Source organism: Apodemus sylvaticus, chromosome X, assembly GCF_947179515.1.
Source record: "Apodemus sylvaticus chromosome X, mApoSyl1.1, whole genome shotgun sequence".
Classification (NCBI taxonomy): domain Eukaryota; kingdom Metazoa; phylum Chordata; class Mammalia; order Rodentia; family Muridae; genus Apodemus; species Apodemus sylvaticus.
The window spans coordinates 72,056,970-72,081,730 of record NC_067495.1 but is presented as its reverse complement, the minus strand read 5'-3'; the positions used below and the strand labels follow the sequence as shown (position 1 = coordinate 72,081,730).

At 36.3% G+C, this 24,761-nt stretch overlaps 1 protein-coding gene across 1 annotated transcript in view; it reads left to right on the top strand.

The window, feature by feature from the left end:
- The first annotated feature begins 745 nt into the window (after positions 1-745).
- Positions 746-24,761, top strand: part of Pof1b (POF1B actin binding protein) — a 56,289-nt gene continuing 32,273 nt past the window's right edge. Inside the window, exons 1-3 of the mRNA XM_052170275.1 lie at positions 746-1,030; positions 14,223-14,297; positions 22,049-22,129. Coding sequence (XP_052026235.1) covers positions 746-1,030; positions 14,223-14,297; positions 22,049-22,129 — 441 coding nt within the window. The remainder of the gene's footprint in view (positions 1,031-14,222; positions 14,298-22,048; positions 22,130-24,761) is intronic.

Below are 24,761 nucleotides of genomic sequence, written 5' to 3'. Positions count from 1 at the left end.
TTGGATACATCTCTGTTAGAGTCTTTCAAAACAGGTACTATGACTGAAGCCAGATAAACAGGTTCACAAATTATAGAAAATTTCTTGGAGTCTCCATGGCAATCTGCTTTATCTGCATTACCACCAGGGGTTTGTGAAGAATGCAAATTTATCTCTGGAAATTAGTTTGTCCCTGGGCTTTAATTTGGTCTGAGGTTCTGGAATGAGTACGTAGGTTTGAAACCACCTTTGCTAAATTTACAAGCCATGGGAAAGTGGCCTTGTTTTCTCTAACAGGTTTTGACACTGGTATCTTTGTCTTCAAATTTCTAGTCCTAGGAGCTGGCTCCAGCCCTCAACTTCTGTGTCTGCTTTTTCTAGACTACTTCACCTACTGGGAAGTCCTGTTGCTATCTCTGTGGCAAGGCAGGGCCTCTCTTGGCACGCAAACCTGCCAGGTGAATCCGCCCCTCAGGGGCGTGTCAGTACCATTTCCTGGAGCAATCTCCCAGGGTGGCTCCTCTTTTCTTTTGAGCTCAAATACTTTGCTGTCTACTCTGCAGCTGCCAGACCTGCTCCTGCTGCTGATCGGGTAACTCATCTTTTACTGGCACCACCAGGGATAAAAGGTGCTTGATAAAAACCTTCTTTGCTTGTCGCTGCGTGTCTGCCTTTCCTGTTATCATCTTTTTAATGTTTTTTTTTTCCTTAGGGAGAGCACCTGGGAAACTCTGGGGAAACTGTTTCTGACTACCCCAACGAGAAGATGTTGAGCTCAAGCTACTGGAGTGAGACCAGCAGCAGCAGCTGTGGGACGCAGCAGCCCACAGAGGTCCTGCAGTGCCAGCCGCAACATTACCACTATTACCATCAGTCAAGTCAAGCCCAGCAGCCTCCAGAAAAAAATGTAGTGTACGAGCGAGTGAGGACCTACAGTGGGCCTATGAACAAGGTGGTGCAGGCCTTGGACCCCCTCGGCTCACGGGAAGTGCTCTCCCCTCTCAAACCTGCCTCCTCCTACCAAAATTTGGTTTGGAGCGACCATTCCCAGGTAATTAAAGACAGCTATTCCAGATGATCATTATCATGAAAAGTGAAAACCAATCTTAATTCTCACTTCTTTTTTACTTCATTTGCTGTAGTCTATGGGATAGCTGTTGGTGGATTTCGGCTATGTATGTGTTAGAAAGCCTCCCAAATTCTGTGTCTTACCTTTTTCGCCCTCATTTACTAGGGCCTGTGGTTGGTTGGTTGCCATTCTAATGATTTACATAACCTAACCAGAGTATATAGAAAGGCATATTTTTAAAATTGAAGTTGATTGAAAGATGTGTTCTAAGTGGCAAGTCATTTTGCCTTTAACGACAGACAAAAGTAGTCATCAAGTTAAATGCGATAGGTTTATTTTTAGAACACTTCCCCACTAATTCACATCAAATCACGAGCAAACAGGTGTTTTGTGCCAAATAGAATGATATAGAGACAATAGCACATATGGAGTGACGTGTAGTTATTTGTGTTCAGCTAATAGTATGCTGATCCCAGATAAGTGACAGGTGCACATGTCTTAGAATTTTTTTAGGTGTCAAAATGACACATTGATTCTTACACATACTAACTGAATAATTTATGGAATGTTAGGAGAAGAAAGGTTATAGAATTTGAAAAGCAAGAAAGAGGTGAGCAGGCATATGAAAGTTACAAAAGATAGATCTCTAAGAAACTATTGAAAATGAGATAAATTGTTTTTTTTTCTTACCACCAATACCTGTGCTAATAGTCTTGCAAGTACATAAAAAATAATGTGGAAAGATGATATAAAATGACAGCTTAATGTCTGTTTTGATTTTCTAACTCCCTTTATATTAACTGTACATACATTTAAGCTTCCTGTAAGCTTCTATCCAAACTGAAATTGTATTTTTCCGGTATTTATACTGTGAAAACCTCATAAAGGAATGACTGTGATCTTATCCTATGTTATATTATTATATCAACTGGAAACAGTACATGTTCTTTTTCTAAAACTCATAATTCGAGTAGAAAATAAAGCAACATTCTTAAAATGTACAGTGAAACTATAAAAATATTTCCTCAAAGATACAAATAGTTTTCAAACTATGAGCACAATTATTTTACTTTTATCTTATTTAATAGTTTAAATGCAGGGAAAATACAAAACATTTAATACCAGTAATTTTCTTATTTTTCTTTTAGTGCTCCCCCACCTCCTCCCATCTGTATTCACAACTTTTCTGTCTGTAGCTAGGAAAAAACCTTCATCTTTATTGTGTTCAATGGATAGAAAACTATAAAGGTTAAAAAAATATCCCAGGTTGTATAAGTGATCATTCCAATATTCCAGTTTACATTCCAATATTCAACATTAGCATGTTAATGAACAATAAACCTGATACCATCTTAGATCCTTAATACCCCCAAAACAGTGGTTAAAAGCAACAATTAAAATTATCATAGGAATGCTGAAGGCATCCTTCTTTTCAGTTATTTCAAACAACAGCCTTTTTTTTTTTCATGTGGACATGCTGGTAAAAGAATGATAGATACACACTTAAGAGCACTCACTAATAAGTGGATATTAACCTAGAAAACTGGAATACCCCAAACATAATACATACGTCAAATGAGGTACAAGAAGAAAGAAGGAGTGGCCCCTTGTTCTGGAAAGACTCAGTGAAGAAGTATAGGGCAAAACCAGAACGGGGAAGTGGGAAGGGGTGGGTGGGAGAACAGGGGGAGGGAAGGGGGCTTATGGGACTTTCGGGGAGTGGGGGGCTAGAAAAGGGGAAATCATTTGAAATGTAAATAAAAAATATATCGAATAAAAAAAAAGAGCGAAATTCTTTTTAAAAAGGAATACTGAATATAGGACAACTTTGAGAATTGCATTCTACTGTTTGTTCCTTGTTTCAACTCTCATTCTTAATAATAATATCAGGGTCAAAGTAAGATGGTTAAGCTTTTTATACAACTTTCTTTTATATGGAATTTGCTAAATTGATCTCTTTAAAACAGACTCTTTTCATCCTGAAACTTAGTTCCTTGTAGAAAAGCCATATATAACCTTAAAGCCTAAAAGTGTGACTTTAGTAGCTGAGATAAGAGACTGGAATGGAGTTCATTGTGAGCTATAGGGTTATTTATGACTAGAGAGAAATAAAAGTAGTGAAGGAATGAGCATGAGAGAGATGAAATTCAAGCTGTGTGGTAGAAAGAAAGAAGTCTTATTTTCTTGGCAGAAAACAAGAAACGTTAATGACAAAATTTTAAAGGGACTTGGAGATGAATTGCATTAAAAGGGACTACAACCAAACAGCTTTTAAAGACAGTGACCACGACAACAATGAATCAATGACTAGCAGACCCTTCTATTTAGTTTTTCTTCCTTCCTCCTTGTTGGTGGGATAATATTATGGCAGTATGTAAAGTAGTACTAGATGTGGCCTAAATTACCTTCCTGCTTACAAAGTGGCTGCACTGTGATGGTACCTTTACTACATACCATCCAGGCACAAGGCACCAGACATTATCAAAACTCCTTTTACTGTTTCAATAAATTTTTTCTTAATGTGTTGTGTTTTAGATGAGTTGATATGTGACAATTATGCTAATTTCTGAGTTTACTACAGGGGAAGGCAAGCCAATAAGGATTAGCACTCAATTTTTGCCCACAATGGATTCAATTAAATGTTTTATTTTGTTTTGATGAATGTACAATACTTGGAGAACTCAGATTTTAACATAAGTCTTGCCAGTTATAAAATATATTTACTTTGAGAAACAACTCATGCTACTCTGCTTTGTTTCCCAAATCTTAATCTTAATCTTAGACTTAACTAAACACCATTTATGATCATTTAGTATTTTCTATCTTTGACATTTTAGAATATGTTCTCTATTCTTCTCTTGTGTACTAAAATTATGTTGATAGATATAAACAGATTCATATTTCTCTCTGTATGATACATAATGTTGCTTTCATTTCCCATCTATAATTGATGAGACATCCTTATGCTTTTCTTGGTTATTATTTTGCCTGATTAATAAGATATTTCTCAAATAAAATTAAATGTGGATACCAGTTGAACCTACCTTATCTTAATAGTAGAATTTAAATTATTAGGTTTTCAAACAGGAACAAGTACAGTCATACAAGGCCAGAAACACTTTTAAGCCCAATGTGGTTTTACAAATAAATGAATAATGTTCTCAAAGCTATTTAAAGCCAAAAAACAATAACAACAAAACCCTTTAGAATTCCATCCTTAATGCTCAAATATTAAACCACCATAATTAACGCAAAATGGCATACTGCCTTAAATGAACAACACTGGTGTGAATTATTCATTGGACTTATATTTTTCCTTTGGCTAATTTAAGTATTCATGAAGGTCAAGATATTTTCCATGAATACTGAGTTTTGAGAAAGAAAAATGCATCAAAATTAAATATGTTAAATTCCAGTCATTCAGTGAACAGATGCTTCTTAAGTGCCTATTTTACAGGAAATGCTGTGATCTGGATAAATACCATTTGCTTATCCAAGGATAGTCCACTTGGAGAATAACACAGAGTCTGGGATGTCAGTGGCCTAGCTACATAAAAATTAAAATATTAGTTTATATGTTGTCATGATGACTTTCTTAATTAATATACTGGGTTTCAATGTATGGCTTTAAAAGTTATCCATTATTTTTAATTTGAAAACGTGCCAAAAAAAAAAAAAGTCTAGAGGTAAACCGTGAATTTGTAAATGACCTTTGCCAATAATTGTTCACTTGGGGCTTAGGTTTGTTGACATTTTATTTTCCTTTATCTTTGGTTGCAAAGACCAGAGAATGACTTCCCTACTGTGTTAAAGTTTCTATTTACTACTAGAAAAATTTTCTGTTCTGTGCGGAGGGGTGTGTTGCTTGAGAAATTGTTGTTCAAGGGTGTGGTCAGTAAAGGGAATGATTGTTCAGGGAAGTAGGTTGCCTGGATAAAGAATGAGGTCATGGGATAAAGGTGCTGGTGTTTTCAGAGTGGGTCATCCTCTTTGTGCTTACAATTAAATAAAGCTTTAGAAATTGTTAGTGCACCTAATTGCTGGGTGAAAATGTTCATGGCAATTGTCTCTTGTTAAGGCAGGTCTGATAAATTTGTGGGCCAGTTTTCCTGGCCATGACCTTCACAAACTGTCCTTATGCTGTGGTGATGGGCAGGGAATGTAGCCAGTGGAAGAAGAGAAGAAACATTGTGTCAACTCTCTTCTGTTCTTTTTCTTTCTGAAGCTTCATTTAAAAGTTGAGGCCTTTTTAAAGAAATACATTTAAACTGACTTTTCACATCATGGGCTGTCTCAGCAAACGTTCTTCTTTACTTTTCTGGAGCGTATATCCTAGTAGACACTAAAGGCAGAGAGTATGAATTGAAAAGAGAACTGTATATTTTGTTCCCTCTCAATTTTATAGCTTTCTTAACAAAGCACGAGTGAGCAAGAGAGAGAGAGAGAAAGAGAGAGAGAGAGAGAGAGAGAGAGAGAGAGAGAGAGAGAGAGAAAGCAAGAGAGAGAGAAAGCAAGAGAGAGAGAAAGCAAGAGAGAGAGAGAAAGCAAGAGAGAGAGAGAAAGAGACAGACAGACTGGCTGACTGACTGACTGACTGACTGACAGACATGGGGCAGAGGGAGAGGGAGAGAGATAATAACAATTAGAATTAAACATCTTAAGTGAGAGATTTAGGCCTGAGAGAAGAGAAGGTAATGGAACTACTATTTTGTTTTCCTTTCATGACAACATAATCATAGACTTCTGTTTTAACTGAATGAAGTGCTTGCCTCTTTTTTAAAAATGTACTGTTAATTTACATGTTTCTTATTGTATAAAGCATTGAAAAACATCTCAACAACAACCTAAGGCAGGTGTTTAATGATGCTACTAATTTTGAGATGTTCTAACAAGTGTTCATCACATTATTCAGGGACTTAATTCAAATAGTAGTTTACTTTGTGAAATTCCATCAGAATAAATATCAGGTAGTTTTAAATATATTATGTTTTCAGATTTTGTGCTTTTGTAGTGTGTTTCTTTCCAATCTCTTTTTTGTATTTTTTTTTACTTTAGTTTATTAAGTTTCTTATTTATTTATTTAGTTAGTTAGTTATTTAGTTAGTTAGTTTGTTCGTTAGTTGGTTGTTTTTTCAAAGGGAGAGAAAAAAAAGCCTGGAATTGGGTGGATCAGGAGTTTTGGAGAAACTGGGTATGGGTGGTGGAGGGAAAACTGTGATCAGAATGTATTGTGTGAAAGAAATGATTTTCAATAAAAAGAACTATAAAGATGAAAAATTACATCCTTTGAAACTATTGTTCCTATACCTGTTCTCACTGAGTATTATTTTTTCTTTTGCCTTTTTTTGTCATTTCTTTTTTTTTAATTAGATTTTTTCTTTATTTACATTTCTAATGTTATCCTCTTTCCTGGTTTCCTCTCTGAAAACACACTATCCCATCCCCCTACCCCTGCTCACCAACCTCTTCCCTGTCCTGGCATTCCCCTACACTGGGCATCAAGCCTCAGGACCAAGGGCCTCTCCTCTCATTAGTGTCAGATAAGCTACATATGTGGCTGGAACCACAGGTCCCTCCATGTGTACTCTTTGGTTGGTGGTTTAGTCCCTGGGAGCTCTGGGAGTACTGGTTGATTCATATTGATGTTCCTCCTATGGGGCTGACAGCTCCTTCAGCTCCTTCAGTCCTTTCTCTAGCTCCTCCACTGGGGACTTCGTGCTCAGTCCAGTGGTTGGCTGAGAGCATTCACCTCTGTAGTTGTCAGTTACTGGCAGAGCCTCTCAGGAGACAGCTATACCAGGCGCCTGCCAGCATGCTCTTATTGGTTCAGATTGGGACTAGCAAGAGGGTCAGGAACACTCCCATAATCTTTGTTGGGAAACATCATATATTAGTAATTAAGAAAATATTTAAAACTCAAATAAAAAAAAATCATGAAGAACTCCCATGTTCATTACAGCATGGCTCCAAATATACAGAGAAAAGAATCTTCCACTCTACATATAATATTCTCCACTACCTAATTCATTTACTTTTTTCTCCATTGCTTGAATATCTTGAGCTCTTTGACTGGAATCACCAAGAGACAAGTCAAAAACAGGTCGAGATCCTTGAACAGATTCATATTTGACAGTCTAAACAGCTGTTACAGAGAAAATTCCTATAAAATTGCTCTCAATGGAATGTCTTAGGCAGAGATGTAAGTACTAAATGTTCAGGATTTAAATGTTCACATATTAAGTGTTCAGGTGGACTGTGGTAGAATGGAACTCTGAATCAATGTAGCTAAGATTTTAAGCTTGAGTTTAACATCCAGTTCAGGAACTCATCAGCTGTATATGTCATTTTCCTCATCTATAGAGTGGGACAACAATACAAAGGAACTTATAGGTTATTCTTACAGTTATAGGATTACATACAGTGGAAAACACATAGTACAATACCTGACACGTAGGTAAGTGTTAAATATTGTATTACCTTGAATAAGTCACTTGACTAGTTATAACTTCTGTTCATTTATTTGGAAAGAAAAAAAGTAAGACTCTCTTCAGACTGTAGTGATTACTGAATGAAGTAAATATAAAGGTATCCAGTAAATGAAATACTATTTCATTTCCACTTTTACAGACCAGGTCCATGAAGTGAAGAGATGTAATATAACCTTTGGAATAAGGCTAGTGCATACTAAAATTTGGATTTAAACATAGCAGTTAATCGCAGGTCTACAAATATAAGCAATATGCAATATTCTTGGCATGTGCACTTGACTCATTAGTATTACAAAGTTTGTGCTAGCTGATTCATTGTTTAGTCACCATTTTTGTACATACCCATTATAAACCACCTAAGATAATATAGATGAGCAGAAAAAATGATAGACTTGGTATATAGTTTCCTCATTCAGGAGCTTAAGGTAGGAGAATCACAATGAACTTGAGTCCAGTCTTAGCTACATAGTGACTTTGAGGCCATCATAGACTAAGAAAATGTGGCATGAATGCTATTCAGTCTGAAATATGTTCTTTCTCAGGAACAAAACTTTTGTTGTCATTCAGAATTAATTTTTAAAATATTTCTCATTACTTTTACTGATTTTTAATCAAAACATATGATGATGTAAGATTTTATTTTTTATTTCAAAGGTCCAACTGACCTGGGATAACTTCAATGGAAATACTAAAGGAGTAAGGTCCCCCCCTTTACCTTCATGTGAAATTTAGGATTTAAATGACACAAAATGTCTTTAATGATGCCAAAGGAACATTTTGGGACTTCCCATCTTGCTTTTTAGTCTATCCCCCATTTGCTATGGATTTCCATTCTGTTGCAGATGCTCATATGACTATTTCCTAAGCAAACACACTTTACCACCCTCCCCACTTCCACTGTTGTTATTTCCATTCCAGGCTCTGTAAATAATTCTTCCTGATTTACACCTAACATTAGTTTGCATTAACTAGAGGGTGATACATGTGATGCTGAGTACTCTAATACTTCTTTACTCTCTTATGCCACCCAGGCTTTACACCTCTTAAAGGTGGACACATTATTTCTAAAATCAATACTCAATGACAAATGGGAATAAATGTTCTGGAAAATAGAATGTATATGCTTTCTCTTTCTCATTATCCTGCTTTTATGCTCTTTCCATTCCTCCCTTTCTCTTCCAGTCTTCTGGTTTTCCTTCCTAGGGCTTTGCTAATTCCTGAATATGATTTTGTAAAGACATAGTTCTTAACTGGAACTGTTTCAGACTGTCACTCTTGTACAAGCTCTCTTTGAAATTAAACTACAAAGTCAGCTATTGCTTCTTTAAAAAAAATTGAACAACACATAAACTAAAAATAATAAACATAAGGAAGTTATTTGATGAGTCGATTAGCTTTCCAGGTCTTATGAAGTATCTGAAATCGAGTTGTTTATATTTGGCTTGTGATTTTGATGGATAAATATTTGTCATAATTCTTAAAGAGCAGGTATTTTGACTGATCATGACATCAGTTGCCTGAGCCATTGTTGCTTGAAGACATTAATTAGGTTGCTTTTAGATATATTCCAGGTTCTTGTCCTGATAATGAAATTCTGTCAAGGTGAAGTGCTTTTGTCTATTAAATTTTATTCCATAACCCTCTAATGGTTTGACATACTAGCTATGAGCCCAAAGATTCTTTTATAAAAACTATTATAACTATTCATCCATATACAAAACTATATTTATAACTGTCTAATGAAAGATTTTTGCCTCAAATGGAGCATTTACTTACCCATTTATCTTCTTCCACAAACTTTAGCTTGGATGTTATTGTGCCTTGATTATGAAATGGCAGCCACAAGCTCATGTTTTAAACATCTATTCCTGCATTGTAGTACTAATTTTGTAGAGTCTAGAAACTTTGAAGGAAATGTGGCCTGCCTAAAAGAATAAGGTTGTTTTGGATTGGTTCTTCAGTATATATTATCCCTAGCTAGTTCCTGAATCTCCTGAATCTCCTGAATCTCCTGAATCAACCATCAATCTCTCTCTCTCTCTCTCTCTCTCTCTCTCTCTCTCTCTCTCTCTCTCTCTCTCTCTCTCTCTCTCTCCTCTTCTCTTCTCTTCTCTTCTCTTCTCTTCTCTTCTCTTCTCTTCTCTTCTCTTCTCTTCTCTTCTCTTCTCTTCTTTCTCTTCTCTCTCTCCCATAGTGTGATCAACTTTCTTCCACCACAGGTTCCTGCTACCTTGTTCTTTTTATCATACACAACCAAGCATCTCTGAGTTTTCTGAAACCCTGAGCTGAAATAAAATACTTTTTACATTAGACTATTTTTGAACTTGATTCAAAATTATGCAACAGTGTTTGGATCAGATGAAAGAATTCCAACATAAAATTATTTTAAATTCACTTGAACTCTAATTACACCTAAAATGTCTTTTCTAGAAAAATTTCGTCAGGTTTTCTACAAATGCCTCATCTCATTCTTCTCCCCATGAAACTTTCGGTGACATTTAGTCTATACATTTCTTTGTTTGAGTTTCAGATCTAGTCTTGGTCTGCTCCTTATGGACCTGTTTTGTTGAAATCCTATTCTACTGCCCTGTGCTTCAGACAAAGTATAAGCTACCATTCTCTAAATAAGCCATAAGTTTCTACACCTCTCACCAATACATGACAAAACTGTCCTGACATTTGATATGCTCCTATACGTTTCCTTGTTATCCAATCTTTAATTATTCAAGGTTGACTTTACCTCTTAATGCATGAAGCTCCTGTAGTAAATTTTTACCTGCTCCCAATTATAAGTTTAAATTATAAGTTTGACAAGAATAGAGATTATACTCTGTTAATTTTTAGACTTCTCTGATACATAGCAGATAATATATGTTGCACATATATAAAAAAGACTGGAGATATAGCTAGAGTTGGTAAAGTCCTTGCCTAGCGTGTACAAATCCCTGTGTGTGATATCAATACCCACATAAACTGTGTGTGGTCCACATATGCATTTGGGAATCAGAAGTTCAAAGTTATTCTTGGCTCAGTAGAAAGTTTAAGACCAGCTGGGGTTACTCAATATACTGTTTCCTGAAAAAAATAAAAACAAATAAAAATTCCAATATTCTAACAGTCCAAGACAATAGAAAAGCTATTTTAAGGAATGGTAAATCGTTGAATTTAGACACTTACTTTTTAGATTTTGATTATACTAATTGTCTACTTTAGTTAACTTTAATTACATAATAGAGTGTTTCACTTTAAACATGTTCCTATTTTTATTTTAAGTCATTTGTTGACTATGCTATCTTTATCAACCTAGAACAGCATAAAAATATATTAGAGAACAAAAATCCATCTATTCTGATTTTTAATTTCATTTCTCAAATAATCCTTACATTCAGAATATAACCTATGTTTTGTAGGTTTCCTATATGTCTAGAGGGAAATAGCAGCTTGCCAACTTCTGATTTTCTTTCTTTTTCCATTGCACTGTGATACTGAAAAGCACTGTGATTAGAGTAAATAACTGAGAAACTTGAGCCATTTATACTTCAGCTGATTTAACTCTGAAAAACACATATCTATTTTAACAGTTGAAAATGGATACATTTTTGTGAATAGTGAATTCTCTACTGGAAACCAAAGTTCTTGGCTCTGATATAGTATGTGCTAAGATGCAGAAAATTATTTTGAGTGATGTGGTGAAATTCTCTCAGAAAGCCAACTGATTTCAACCCACTTTGATTTTAAAATTGCCAATGCCATGTCTACTTCATAAAAAGTAAATGAGGAAGTGAAAGAAGAACACTGTTACAACTTTGTAAAAAGCAAAAAAGCATTACTTGTGGCAGCACAGGACAAACACACCTGGGTTTCAGACCAGATCTAGCCTATTTAATGATGAACATTGATTTTACCAGACTTCTGTGTAAAGTAAGTTGAAAGCAAGGTAATGTTTACCATTTCTGAGGCAGAAGACTAGATGACTCAATAATAGAGTGTATATTTTATATGAAAAAGTGGAACCATCCTGAACTATTAAGGATATTAACTGACATAAGTGGTAAATAGAACCTTGGTGTTATTTGATTTAGAAATCTGTGCCTATACTCTGCAAATATATCACGCAGTCTACAGATATCCTTTGTTGAAATTAGAGCAGCTTAAATCTTTCAATCAGGATTGTCTCCTCATTCAATCACTTTTAAGTAGGTGTAATGTTTTTAAAACCGCTAAAGTTGCTTGTGAATTAGGTGTGATGATGCACATCTATCCAGCATGCTGTAGCTAAAGTAGGGGGCTCATGAGGCCAGCCTGGCATGCATACTAAAATTCTACCACAGAAAACAATAGCAAGGATATAACATAGTGGTAGAGCACTTTTTCCAGTATGTACAAAGACTTCTGCTTATTCTCCAATAGCCAAAAATATAAGTGGTACTTTTCACAAAAACTAATTTAAAAGAGAAATAAAAATATATTTAGGTTCCTCATATAATATCTAATCAAAATCTTATAAGTAGATTCTACTATTTGTAAAACTAAAAATGTAATTAAGCAAGTTATAAATGTGGCAAAATACAGAGGGATTAAAAGCACGATTTCTGGAGTCATTGCTATTTTTATTGAATTCTAGTACCTGATAATACTTCTATAATTATCATCTATTAAATTAGTCTGTTTTGTATAAAATTACTTATAAGTCTAATAGAGTTATACTGCTACCTTCTTTATGAGGTTATTTTAGGTATTAAACTTCAAAACTCTATGAAAGATGTTTGATATAGGAAACTCTTAATATCTGTTAACACCATCATCAGCATTAGTAACATTCTCATCATCATAGGAAAACAAGATTGACAAGCTTAAATAATTTAAAATTATTTTCTCAATTTAGAACCAAAATGTAAAAATAAGTTAAAAATTATCTCCTTTATTTATACAATATCAGAAATAGAACAGAGATTAAGGATTGTGTAAGCCAAACTTACACACAACCATATGTAATTTCTCACACAAAGAAATTGAAGCTCGTGGAAGAGACACGAGATAACCAACATCACAAACTGAGTAGTACTATACCTAGGTTCCAACCCAAGGAGCCTGACTCCTGGCCCAGGCATCTTTCTACTGTACCTTGATAACCAAGCACTTCATCTGCCTTACACTACTTATCAGAAATAAAAGACTCTAAAAAGGACATGTGTGTATGTATGTGTGTGTGATTTATACAAAGCTAAAAGTCTACTAAAAAAGAAATCCTTGGTGTGACCTTAAAATTATGACATGCTCTCCTACGATTCTTTCACAAACATTTTTATCACTTCTTATGGAACAGGAAATGACTGTTTCCAGGATTAATAAAGGGGATAAATATGACCTATGTATATTATAGGCATGTGATTGTCATGATGAAATCACTTACTTTGTATAGTTAATATGCTAGTAAAACATCTCACTAATCTTAAAAAAACAGAATTATGCTCATGTAGAACAAAACAAAAAACCCAAAAATCTTGCTTTTCTCCATGATCTGTGGGCCTGATCCATTAGCACATGGTTGTATTTCCGAAGTGAAGGATATGTGCCTGTTTGCTTTATGGTCTGTAATCTTCTGCACTTATCTTTCAGCTTGTAGCAGGAAATCTAGGAACCTATTTAGAGGCATCTAGAAAATACCAGATCTATATTATTTGAAGTTAAAATAAAGAAATGGGAAGATGAGAAAAATAGTGCCCAAGTGTCCAGAACATTCTTCAGTTTGAGCAAATGTTTCAGCTTCTGAAAAACTTGTCAGTGTTAATCTTATATATCTGTGATTCTAATTTTAATTATCCCTTTCTTAGTAAAACATTTTTTTTCTGTTTGTGGGACAATAATTTGGAGGCATGCCAATCCTTTATAAATTATAGGAAGGTGTGAGGAGCTTGAGTAATACTATCAACTCTGCAATCTAGATATGGGGAAGTTGTTCAGTGGTAATCCCTGAGTAACATATGAGGTCTTGGGCTTGATCCCCGGGACCATGAAAAATTCTCTTTACACATTAATGAGGCAGTGCATCTTTCCTAACTTGGGAAGAAATATAAACAATGATAGCATAGCAATCATTTTGCCTGTTTATTGTGAATACCATCTTCATTTCCTTTTGTGAATGATTTTAAAACAGTGCCACTGACTCCAGAATTAAGCTGGTAGCAAGGCAGATAGAGTATAATGGAGTCAACTTGAAGTAAACTAAGAGTAATAGTCAACTTTCCAAAGGTAGGTTCATCTATTAGTTTGATAATTTTTTTCTTTTTGCTTGACAAAATTTTCATTTGCCTCACAGCACACATACAATACCATTGTGGTATATATTAGCACAATTGTCAAAGAAGGAAAAAAGAAAACTTAATAATACATAGTGTTATATATTATATATATTATTATAGTGTTGCTATAAAAGTGGTCTAGAAATTATTTTATTATTAGGTTACTTTAAAAAGTTGTCCCAGTAATTCAGTAAATGTGTCCTTTTGATAGACATCATCAAAGAAAGCCTACATACAATGTTCTTATTTGTAACTGATAAGATTATTATAAAAATAAAGGACACCTCATCCATTCAATTGAATGGGCTAGCAATCCCAATAACTGAAGACTTTCAAAGCTCAGTGGTCAGAAACTATTTCTAAATGTTTTTTTTTTCTCAACAGGAGCTCCATTCTCCAACTTTGAAAATATCTACTTGTGCACCAAGCACTCTCCACATAACACAAAATGCTGAACAGGTAAACGAAGTTGTGTGTTACATTATGCTTAGTTTTCTTCTTTTTATGTAAGTCTTGTTCATATGTATAGACAAGCTTTAAGTCTTTATAGAACTACATCTTCACCAAATGTCAGTACTCACAAACAAGAGAACATTCTCATACATGAATATATGCTCTGCCCAAGAAAAAGTTGTATAGCAAGTACCGTAATTACAGTTTTTTCTTTCTTCTTCTTTTTTATTAGATATATTATTTGTTTATATTTCAAATGTTGTCCCCTTTCCTGGTTCCCTCCCACCCCGAAAGTTCCATAAGCCATCTCCCCTCCCCCTGTTCCCCAATCAACCCACTACAGCTATACTGTCCTGGTATTCCCTTCACTGCTGCATTGAGCCTTTCCAGGACCTAGGGCCTCTCCTTCCTTTGATGTCCAACAAGGATATCCTCTGCTGCCTATGTGTCTGGAGCCATGGGTAACTCCATGTGTACTCTATGGTTGGTGGTTTAATCCCTGGGAGCTCTGGGAGTACTGGGTGGCTCGTATTGTTGTTCCTCCTGTGGCTCTGCAAACCCCTTCAGCTCCTTGGGTCCTTTCTCTAGCTCCCCCATTGGGGACCCTGTGCTCAGTTCAATGGCTGGCTGAGAGTGTCCCCCTCTGTATTTGTCATGTACTAGGAGAGCCTCCTAGGTGCTGGCTCCAGTAAGCAAGTACTTGTGGGCATTGATAATAGTATCTGGGCTTTGTAATTGTATATGGGATGGATCACTAGGTAAGGTAGTCTCCGGATGGTCTTTCCCTCAGTCTCTGCTCCATACTTTGTCTCTATATTTCCTTCTGTGGGACAAAGAGTGGACAATAATTACATTTTTATATCCATTATTCTCTCACTTGTACTGTTTCTAGTTTGGGTGTAGTTTAATTTTAGCTAAGAATCTTCTAGTGAATGTAGACATTTTAAGGGTTCTTGGTTTTAATACAAATAACATAAATAAATTTGATTTGGTTGACCGAGAAAATGACTTTGTGAGTGATAGTACTTTAAAATTTATACGTATGGGGCAAAAAAAATTATCCTTATTATGAGTTTATGATTTCAGTGACACACACTCTTATTTCCTTTCATCTTTATGGCCTAATAATCCTAGTTATTTTATTAGGTTTTAATATAAGTATTATATATCCAAATGTGAGATATAATAATAATTACTATTGTAATAAAATATGTTTAGTTAATTGACATGTGTAACAATTAAAGTCCAAGGAAACAAAATATAAAGCATATTAAATTTGTAGTTGGATGGGAAAGAAACATACAATTTACGATGTTGACAAGAGTGAAGTTTCTGGAAAACACAAGGTATTTTGTAGTTGTCAAACTCTAATTCCTACTTTGGTTGAATAGTTTGAGTTTTATTAACCATTTCCTTTCACCTCATCTTTTAATTCAGAATTTTGTAATGCACATAATGTGTTTTGACTGAATCAGCTACCTATTCCTTCCCCTTTCCTTGCAACACTATTTTCTCCCACCTTCACACACTTTTATCACTTTTTACACAGAGTCCTCTAGGTACTGTCTATGCGTTGGTGTTGGAGCCTCTGCATGAGTAGTGTTTTAGCAGCCACATTCCTGACAAAAACTTGTTCTGTGTCCCCTAGCATCCATCAGTTCCCAGTAGCTCCTTAGATAGGCGTGGGACTTCATGATCTCTTCTCCCAACCATGTTGGTGTTGTGACTTGTTTGATCTTGGACAGATCTTACACATGCAGTCAAAGCCACTGTGAATTCATGTGTGCAATGACTTTGTCATGTCCAGCAAATAATGTTTTGTTGTAGATATCCATGATTTCTGGCTGTTACAATCTTCCCACACTCCTACCCTTTCTTTAGAAATTCATGAGCCTTACTTTATTAAACTATACATATATTTGATCATTCTACTAGGAATTTACAAATCTTTTCTCATTGATGAATAACAACTTATATTAACAATATTGACTTTTCCATTAGAAGTTTAAAGATGACTGTGTTCTAGTGTTTTCTCTTTTTTTCTTTCTCAATAAATTTCTGAGACAAAGTGTTGGTGTGTACATCAGGCTAATCTGGAAAATCTAGATCCTCTTGCTTCAGCCTCCTAAGTACTAACGATACAGGCCTGCATCACCACATATAGATTTTCTGTTTCTTTTAATATCAATGGCTCTCTGCCTCCAACCCAAGGAATATTTAAAGGTGTATCTTATTATGCCCAGATAAAGCTAAAACTTTAATTGACTCCCTTCAAGCAATATTTTGTTCTAACCCTATGGGCATGCATCCAAACAGAAAAAAATCAAGTATTTAAAAAATTATAACGAAGTGCAGTTTAAAAAGTCTGGAGAGGCACCTAGTCACCAAGCTGCTGCTGTTGCTTTTGGAGTTACTCTTGGTCACACTGTTTGGTCTCCAATGTGCCTGATGTTGTCACATCAGATAGCCTTAGCTGAAAAACACCCTTATTCCAAAAGTGACTCTAAATCAGAAAAGGCTTTCACTCTCCCCAAAGAAGCACCAAAAGTCCATTTGACCACTGAGCAGGCACCATCATCTCTTCTCCAGAAAACAAAATTCTCTTTGACCTATGAAACGTTTTAAATTTTCACAAAGCTGATATCAATGGAAAGAATACCCAAATCATTGTAGAGGTTGTTCAAAGTCCTTCCTTGAAAGCCTTTAAATATCCCTATCGGATTCTTAAGATAGCCAGTTTCATTCTTTGACTTGCTGTGGGAATCTCTACAAACACCACAGCCAGCAGGATGTCCTTTTGAGGCAAAAAGAAAGTCTGGTTAAATATGACTCAGTAGCTGGTTAAGGTTCAAACTTGGAGAATCTGACACTGGACAGTTTATTTTAGGCATATTTAAGCACAGCACAGTTTGGAAAAATATTTTCTGGTGATAATTAAACCCAAGTCCCATGTGTACAGCAAAGCTTAAAAACATGATTACATCAAAACTCTTGTAAAATACAAGTGACATCTTCCATAAAGATGGGTTCTATAAATCAACTAAGGAAGAAGGCTCAAGGTAAACAATGCTCATGATAAGGGTCTCTGGGAAGACAGCACCATAGATGGACTGAGATAAACATAAGTCTGTGGGAGCCGTGTTGCCTGGCCATACAGATAGAGCAGATGTCGCCAGGCTATTAACCACATCCGTTCCCAGCCTTCTGGCCTGAAACAAAAGGTTATACATCTCTCCCTTTGAAAAGATAACTCTGTATGTTTAACTGTTTGACATTCCTGGTTCCTCTAGTGCTTATCTGTGAGCACAAGTACCTACGTGCTTCCTACAACTTACAGCTCTGCTGGCAGAAGCTCTTTTCAGTGGTGAGGGAAAACAGCGGGGGCTGGGACTATAAGGGAGAATGGTAATTGTTTACACACTGTATATTACTGTTAATCGCTTGCTGCTATGATAAGACACTATAACCAAAAGTGACTTAGAGAAGTGTTTTAATTAATATTACTATTGCTGTGACTAAACACCATGGCCAAAAATAATTTGGGAAGCAAAGGGTTTATTTGGCCTATGCTTCCCCATCCCTGTTCATCATCAAAGGAAGTCAGGGTGAGAATGCAAACAGAGCAGGAAGCTGGAAGCAGGAGCTGATGCAGAAACCAAACTGTGGAGGAGTGCTGTTTACTGTCTTGCTGAGCCTGCTTTCTTATATACCCCAGGACCACCAGCCCAAGCCAAGCCTGATGGTATGAACACATTTTCTCAGTTGAATCTCCTTTCTCTCTAATGACTCTAACTTGTACCAACTTGACCTAAAACTAGCCAGCACAACTGACATTTTGTCAATGTGACACACAAATAACTCTCTGTAAAGCCACAACCTTCCTTGTCTTGTCCATTCCCAAGGTCACACATTAATATTGATATTACAGTACAAAACATTTTACCAACTTAAAAAAGTCTCACAGTCTTTAAAAATTCAAACCCTTAAATATTCAATTTCTTTAAAATACCTAATCTCTTTAAAAATCAAAAGTCTTTTAACATCAATTGCCTCTCAATTGCAGGCTTCTATAAAATAATAACTATGGTAAATACTTCCTTCAAAAGGGAATAACCAAGGCATAATCTCTATCTGGAAAATGCAAAAACACTCTCCAAATACAAATAACTTGGTCTTTGATGTCCAGGATCCACATATGAACTTCGGGGCTCCTCCAAAGGCCTTAGGTTACTTCTCTGGCTCCACTGTCTGCACCACAGCTTATCTTCTAGGTTCCAGTTGGCTCAACTCCACTGCTACTCCTGTTCTTGATGGTTATCCCATAGCACTGGCAACTCCGAAATGCTGGGGTCTTTTGCTGTGACTGGGCACCATTTTCTCCAATAGCCTCTCCCAGGCTCCTTTTATGTTGCTAAGCCTCAACTTCTCTTTATGAACATTGAAACTCTGTGGCTACAACTGCTGCTAATGCTGCACCTTCATTAGTGGACATTCCTGGCTTCTCGCAGTGCCAAGTCTCAGTTGTTTTTTGTGATTCCCTTCATGCCTTCAAAACCAGTACCGCCCAGGAAACTCTTACACCGTACTGTCAACAGAGGCCACATCTGAAATACAGCTCTATGCTAAGTCTTAGAAACCACTTCCAAGAAGACTTCACATCAATGATGCTGTGTTCTTGAGCACAGCCGATTCTTCAGGCCCAGCTGACCAGCATCCATTGTCACAGCAAAGTAAAGGTTTTACTATAGTGGTTATGGTCTCTTGTTTAATCACAGTTGATTAGTCAGCTCCAGCTGACCAGATACCACAGATCCTGCATACATGCGACCCGATAGAAGCTCTAATTTTCTCTGAAACCAGGCCTTCATCATATGTACTGCTCTCAATATTCTTATCATTCAAGCTCTGGCAGAAGAACTCACTGAGCTCTCGGCATCCAATGTCTTTTCTAGCCTAAAGTTCCAAGGTCCTTCCACAATCCTCAAAACAACACAGACAGTCCTTTTGCAATAATACTCCACTATCCTGCTACCAATTTCTGTTTTTGTTAGACTTACAATTGCTGTGCTAAAACACCATGAGCAAAAGGAATGAACTTTATTTAGTTTACACTTTCACATCACTGTTCATCAGTGAAGGAAGTCCAGACAAGGATTCAAATAGGACAGGAACCTGGAGGCCGGAGTTGATGCAGAGGCCATGGAGGAGTGCTGCTTACTGGCTTGCTCCCCATGGATTGCTCAGCTTGCTTTCTTTAGAACCCAAGACAACCAGCCCAGGGGTGGTGGTCCCACCTATTACATACTGGGCCCTTGAATATCAATCACTAATTAAGAAAATGTCCTAATGGCTTACCTGCAGCCTGATCTTAAGGAGACATTTTCTCAATTGAAGCTCCCTTCTCTCTAATGACTCTACCTTGTGTCAAGTTGACAAAACTGGGCAGCACAGGAAGAAAGAGTTCCTTTGGCCAACAGTTCCTGAGGATGAGTTCCTAATGGTAAGAGAGCCATGACAGCAAGCTGCTGAAGCAGGAACCTGAGAGATCACATCCGAACAACAAACATGTAACACAGAATATCCTGGAAGTACAGGGAGGCTATAAACCTTTCTCAGTGAAGTACTTTCTGCAGCAAAATTCATCCACCTAGAGATTTCATAACCTATCCAAACAGTACCATCAACTGGGCACAAAGTATTCAAATACCTGAGTTCATAGGGGATATTTCTCATTTAAATCACCAACCAACCACTCCCCAAGATTGAGCCATCTACCATCAGAACAACAGACTTCTGAAAGCAACGAGCAGCCAGAATATGACCCCACAGCCAACAAGAGTGAATGCAGTCTCTGGTCTGTCTGTAGCATCACCTACAGTAATTGCAACCAAAAACATTCCAAGTCTGGTGTGCAATGAAAATATTGCAATGAAATCTAGAACATTGATGATTCAACCTGCCCATGAATTGAAGGCATTTTCAAAGGAAATGAACCCCCTGTGTTAGATTTGGGAAGCCACTAACCTTTTGGGAAAGGACACAGCTGTGAGTGATAGATGACTTGAAAAGTTAAGTTCTTAAAGAAGTAAGCATATAAGGTAATCAATGAGCTCCCAGTTGCCCCTGTTCTTTCCAAACAAGTAGCCAGCAGCATGGCTCTGTTGGTATCTTTGATCATATCAAGCCTGAAGTCTTCCTTTGATGGATGCTATGAGGGACAGAAAGCATGATGGAGATCTAAATGACTATGGACCAAGACTGCATCTGCTTCACATTGTTTATAGAAAATGACTGAGTGGCTGTCTAGTGGTGTTTCTGTGGTGGCAGCATGCACCTCACCACCTGTAGGAAGTAGGTGAGAATTCCTAACCTCCTCAGCACTGAGTTCTCTACTGAAGTTTCACACACAGTAAAATTTCTGATGTGGATTATCTGCAAGGAAACCAAAGCATGTATGTACAAGCAAGTTCAGTTGCTAACAATAGACAGATAGCGGCTATGTCAAACAGTTCCAAGAAGCCAGCAAGTATTAAAGTCTGGCTTTTGAACATAAACATGCTCTGTTATTCTGGTGATTGGCCCCACTTACGTATTTTGTGCATATTTGCATATAGTGCATAGGTTATTTTTATTGATTACATTAGGGGTATGCACCAGGCCATAGGGTTTACCATATCGTGCTATCCTTGTGATGTATGAAGACTGTCCATATTCTTGGAAATACTCATAGTAGCCAGATGGGCAGGTGCATGGGGACAACAATAAAACAAAACAAAACAACAAACCTCCTGAAGATTCTGACACCATAGTCATTTGATTCACACTCAGATCCCAATTGCTTTTCTCCGAGAGAAAAGCAATTGACGTAATAAACATGAGTAGTTTCTATATACAACTTATTTAACAGGCAATTTATTTAAGCTTAACTTTTTATCTAAACATGTCATTGCAACACTAATCACTCTGAGAAAGTCTAGAAAGTAGTAGGTTTAGTAAAATGAAAGAAAGGAAGCTACACAATGAATTCCTTAAAAAATAAGTATGCCTATGAAGAAACCACTTCAAACCAAATATGCAGATTCAAGGCACCTTGCAAGATTTTTAAGTTTTCAAATTCTTTTACTCCAGAGAGAGTAGGAGAGAAGGAGGCAACTGAGGCAATTTTAGGTCAATTCTCAGGGCCTTCTGATTCTATTCAATTTCCATGAACAGTAGCATTTGTGCTTGTGTCTCAGATGGTTCAGAAGACATCAGAAGACTCCAGGAAACTTAAACATAAAAGCAAAGAGCAGCAGTGTTCCAGAGTGAGGAGCGAAGCATAATAAATAATTTATGAAAGAAAAATACGTCTTTAAAAATACTTTAATTTTTGTGAAGTATTTACTGAGTCATTGGGTCTAGAGAACTAATCAACCGCAAGAGGTAGGATAGAACTTAAAAACAAACTCTCAGATTTTATAAAGTTTTCACTCACCAAACTTTAATAAAGAATGAATATGTAATAAAAATCATAATAAAATGTGAAAAGGTATGGTAAAAATAGAAATTAGTATAATGTAATTACTTACAGTGGAGCTGAGCAAAGGCTGCTTTGCAAAAACTACTTTCAGTACTAACATTAAATAAATTATAAAGTCATATATCATTGTTCACCAAAATGACTGTATAATGTTCACCATGAAAAATGTTCCCTATTTTTATTTTTTTGATAGCTCTAAGCTACCAAGTAATTATATGGATTTAATTTTTCTTCACAGGAACTCCATTCTCCAACAGTGAAAGTTACTACATATCCACAAACCACCATTAGGAGATACATAGTGCAAAACCCTGAACAGGTAAGCTATCGTGTGATCTCTTTTTCCAGTGGATAAGTAAGTTACTTATCAGATCATTAAACATCTATCACTGGCCTGCCTTCCAGTTAGAAAGTGCACCTCTAACCATTAATATAAAACTCTTTTTCATTTTAAGTAGCCATACACCCATATAGTCTGACAAAGAGACCGACAGTTGCAAGCAGCTTGGCTGTTATAATCCTTTCATTTCTACAGCCCCACCCGCCCACTGTAAGGGACTTTTGTGCCCTTTGAAGCAGAGCGAATAGGAACAAAGGTCTTCACTGGCTTCCCATAACATCTACCAACTATCACACCAGGAGTTGGAAGATTTAGTTTATTTGAATTTGCCTTTCAGATGTGGACTAGGAAGAAGAAAATTAAAAATTAAAAGTTCAAAAATGTTTCCTGGGCTTGTAGCCTGCAAGGCATGAATTACATACCTAGAAATAAGCTTTTTAAAAATTTACATTATTATATTTTTTACTAAGATAAATAAGCATATGTTTTTACAAAGTATATTTTCTTCTCTGTCTAATTTGAGAAGAATATTAAGACAATGTTTTCTATAATAATAAACTTTCCTGAATGTACACACATACATGTGCATGCACACATATCTATAGTGGCAACAGAATGGGTTTGTTTTGTTGTTGTTTGTTTAAGGAATCAATCTCACAAAAGAAACACTGTGGTATAGATCAAGATATGACATTTTTTCCTTTACTCGTCATTTCTCCATTATAACAAGAAATGATCTTTCTCCTGAAAGACTGTGTATTCCAGCTGCAGAAAGAAACCAGTTAATCCAGAGTCTTTCTCATTTGCCACTAATCTAGGTGGTATGGAGGATATACTTATACTACTACCTTTTCCACCTCTTATTTTTTAATTTACTTATTAAAATCATGTTCTCAGGTCTCCTTAGCTAGGGAAGCTGCTAGTTGTGTATGCATGTCTGTATGAATTTGTGTACACAGAGGATCTGAGTAAGGGGATGATTGCTTTGGATATTTGCTTGAGTTTTCATAAATTTGTGTAAACATTGAAAGAGGATGTGATTATAGCTAAAGCAGTTGCCTGCTCCTTCTTTTGCATAATCAAATATTTAAGCAGTAAGTATGAAAACAGGGGCAAGGTAGCTGGACAAGAGGCAGTGAGGAGTCCCTTAGTAGGGGACAGATATTTCCCTACCTTTGTCCAACTCCTGCTCTCCTTCTCAATATATTATGAGTTGGGAATTAAATGCATTCTACCTGAGAACAGTCTATAATATTGGTTTCTTACAAAGGCAGCATTTCTTTTATGTTCTGTACTACATACATATCACCTTCTGCTTTTTTCCCATATAGTTTCCTTATATCCACATAGGTATATACCCTTGTATATGTGTGCTTATGTGTATCCATGTATGCAAGTACATGGGGAGGTCAGAAGTTAACAGAAGAGGTTTTTTTTAAGCACTCTTCGCTTGACTTTTTGAGACAAAGGCTCTTACTGAACCTGGAGCTCATGTTTAAGGCTAGCCTGCCTGGTCAGTGCGCTCTGGGGATCTATTTGTTTTTACTTCCTCAGGGCTAAGATTACAGATGAGATAACAGGGCCAGATTGTTAGTGAATGCTGGGCATCCACACTCTGGTTTTATGTTTACACAACAAGTGCTTTATCAGCTGAACCATCTCCCCAGCCTGGAACTCACATTCTTTAAAACATATTTTCTTTAGTCTTGTGAAAACGTACATTCTTAAGTGCTGCAAGAACAGGGAGCTACAAAGTGACAATGTTGGAGATGGTTTTGAATAGTGCAGAATAAGAAATAGCAAATTAAGGGCAATGCACAATGGACCTTAAATGATTACCAGATAAATTATGTAGCTACAAATTTGCTTATACACTGTGTTGTTTAAAAAGGCAGCAAAATTAGAAATATGTGTCTAAGTAAGGACATATTAATAACACTGGGCTTGCTTCTCTAAGAACTCATTATCTCAGGCTATTTTGAACTACAAACATTTTCTCAAGAAGATCTAACAGAAGAATGAAGAAAAATAGTCATTTAAAGATTTGAACTCTGTCCTTTATTGAGCAATAAAACAAGTTTCAAACCACATGCTTTGTAAGCAAAAACAACCTAACTGGTTTTGCAAAATAGCTTTAACACTACACACACACAAACACACACACACACACACACACACACACACACATATATTTCCTCACCGAAGGTGTTTATATACGTGTGTGTGTGTGTGTGTGTGTGTGTGTATTCCTGTTTTCTTTTTAAGTGTACTTCTTTTGTATTTTGTACTTTTAAATCTCTCAGGTAGAAGACTTAGTGTCTTAGTGTAATTGCAATGTTTGCAATAAGTTGAGGCTCTTAAATTGTCACCTCACCCTCTTTTACTTTCTAGCTTTTTTAAGCTTTACTTCTCCTTGGAATTAAACTGATCTTGAGTCACTTCCTTAATTATGATCCCTTCTTTCTCTATTCAAGCGTTTTATTTGAAGTTATTCCTAATTTTCTTTATTCTGGGTTTGTCTTTGTACTACAAAGATTTATGAATGCTCGTTTACTTTTTATCCAAAAATGAAGAAAACACACTAATTCATTAGTGGGTGAAATCCAGCTGA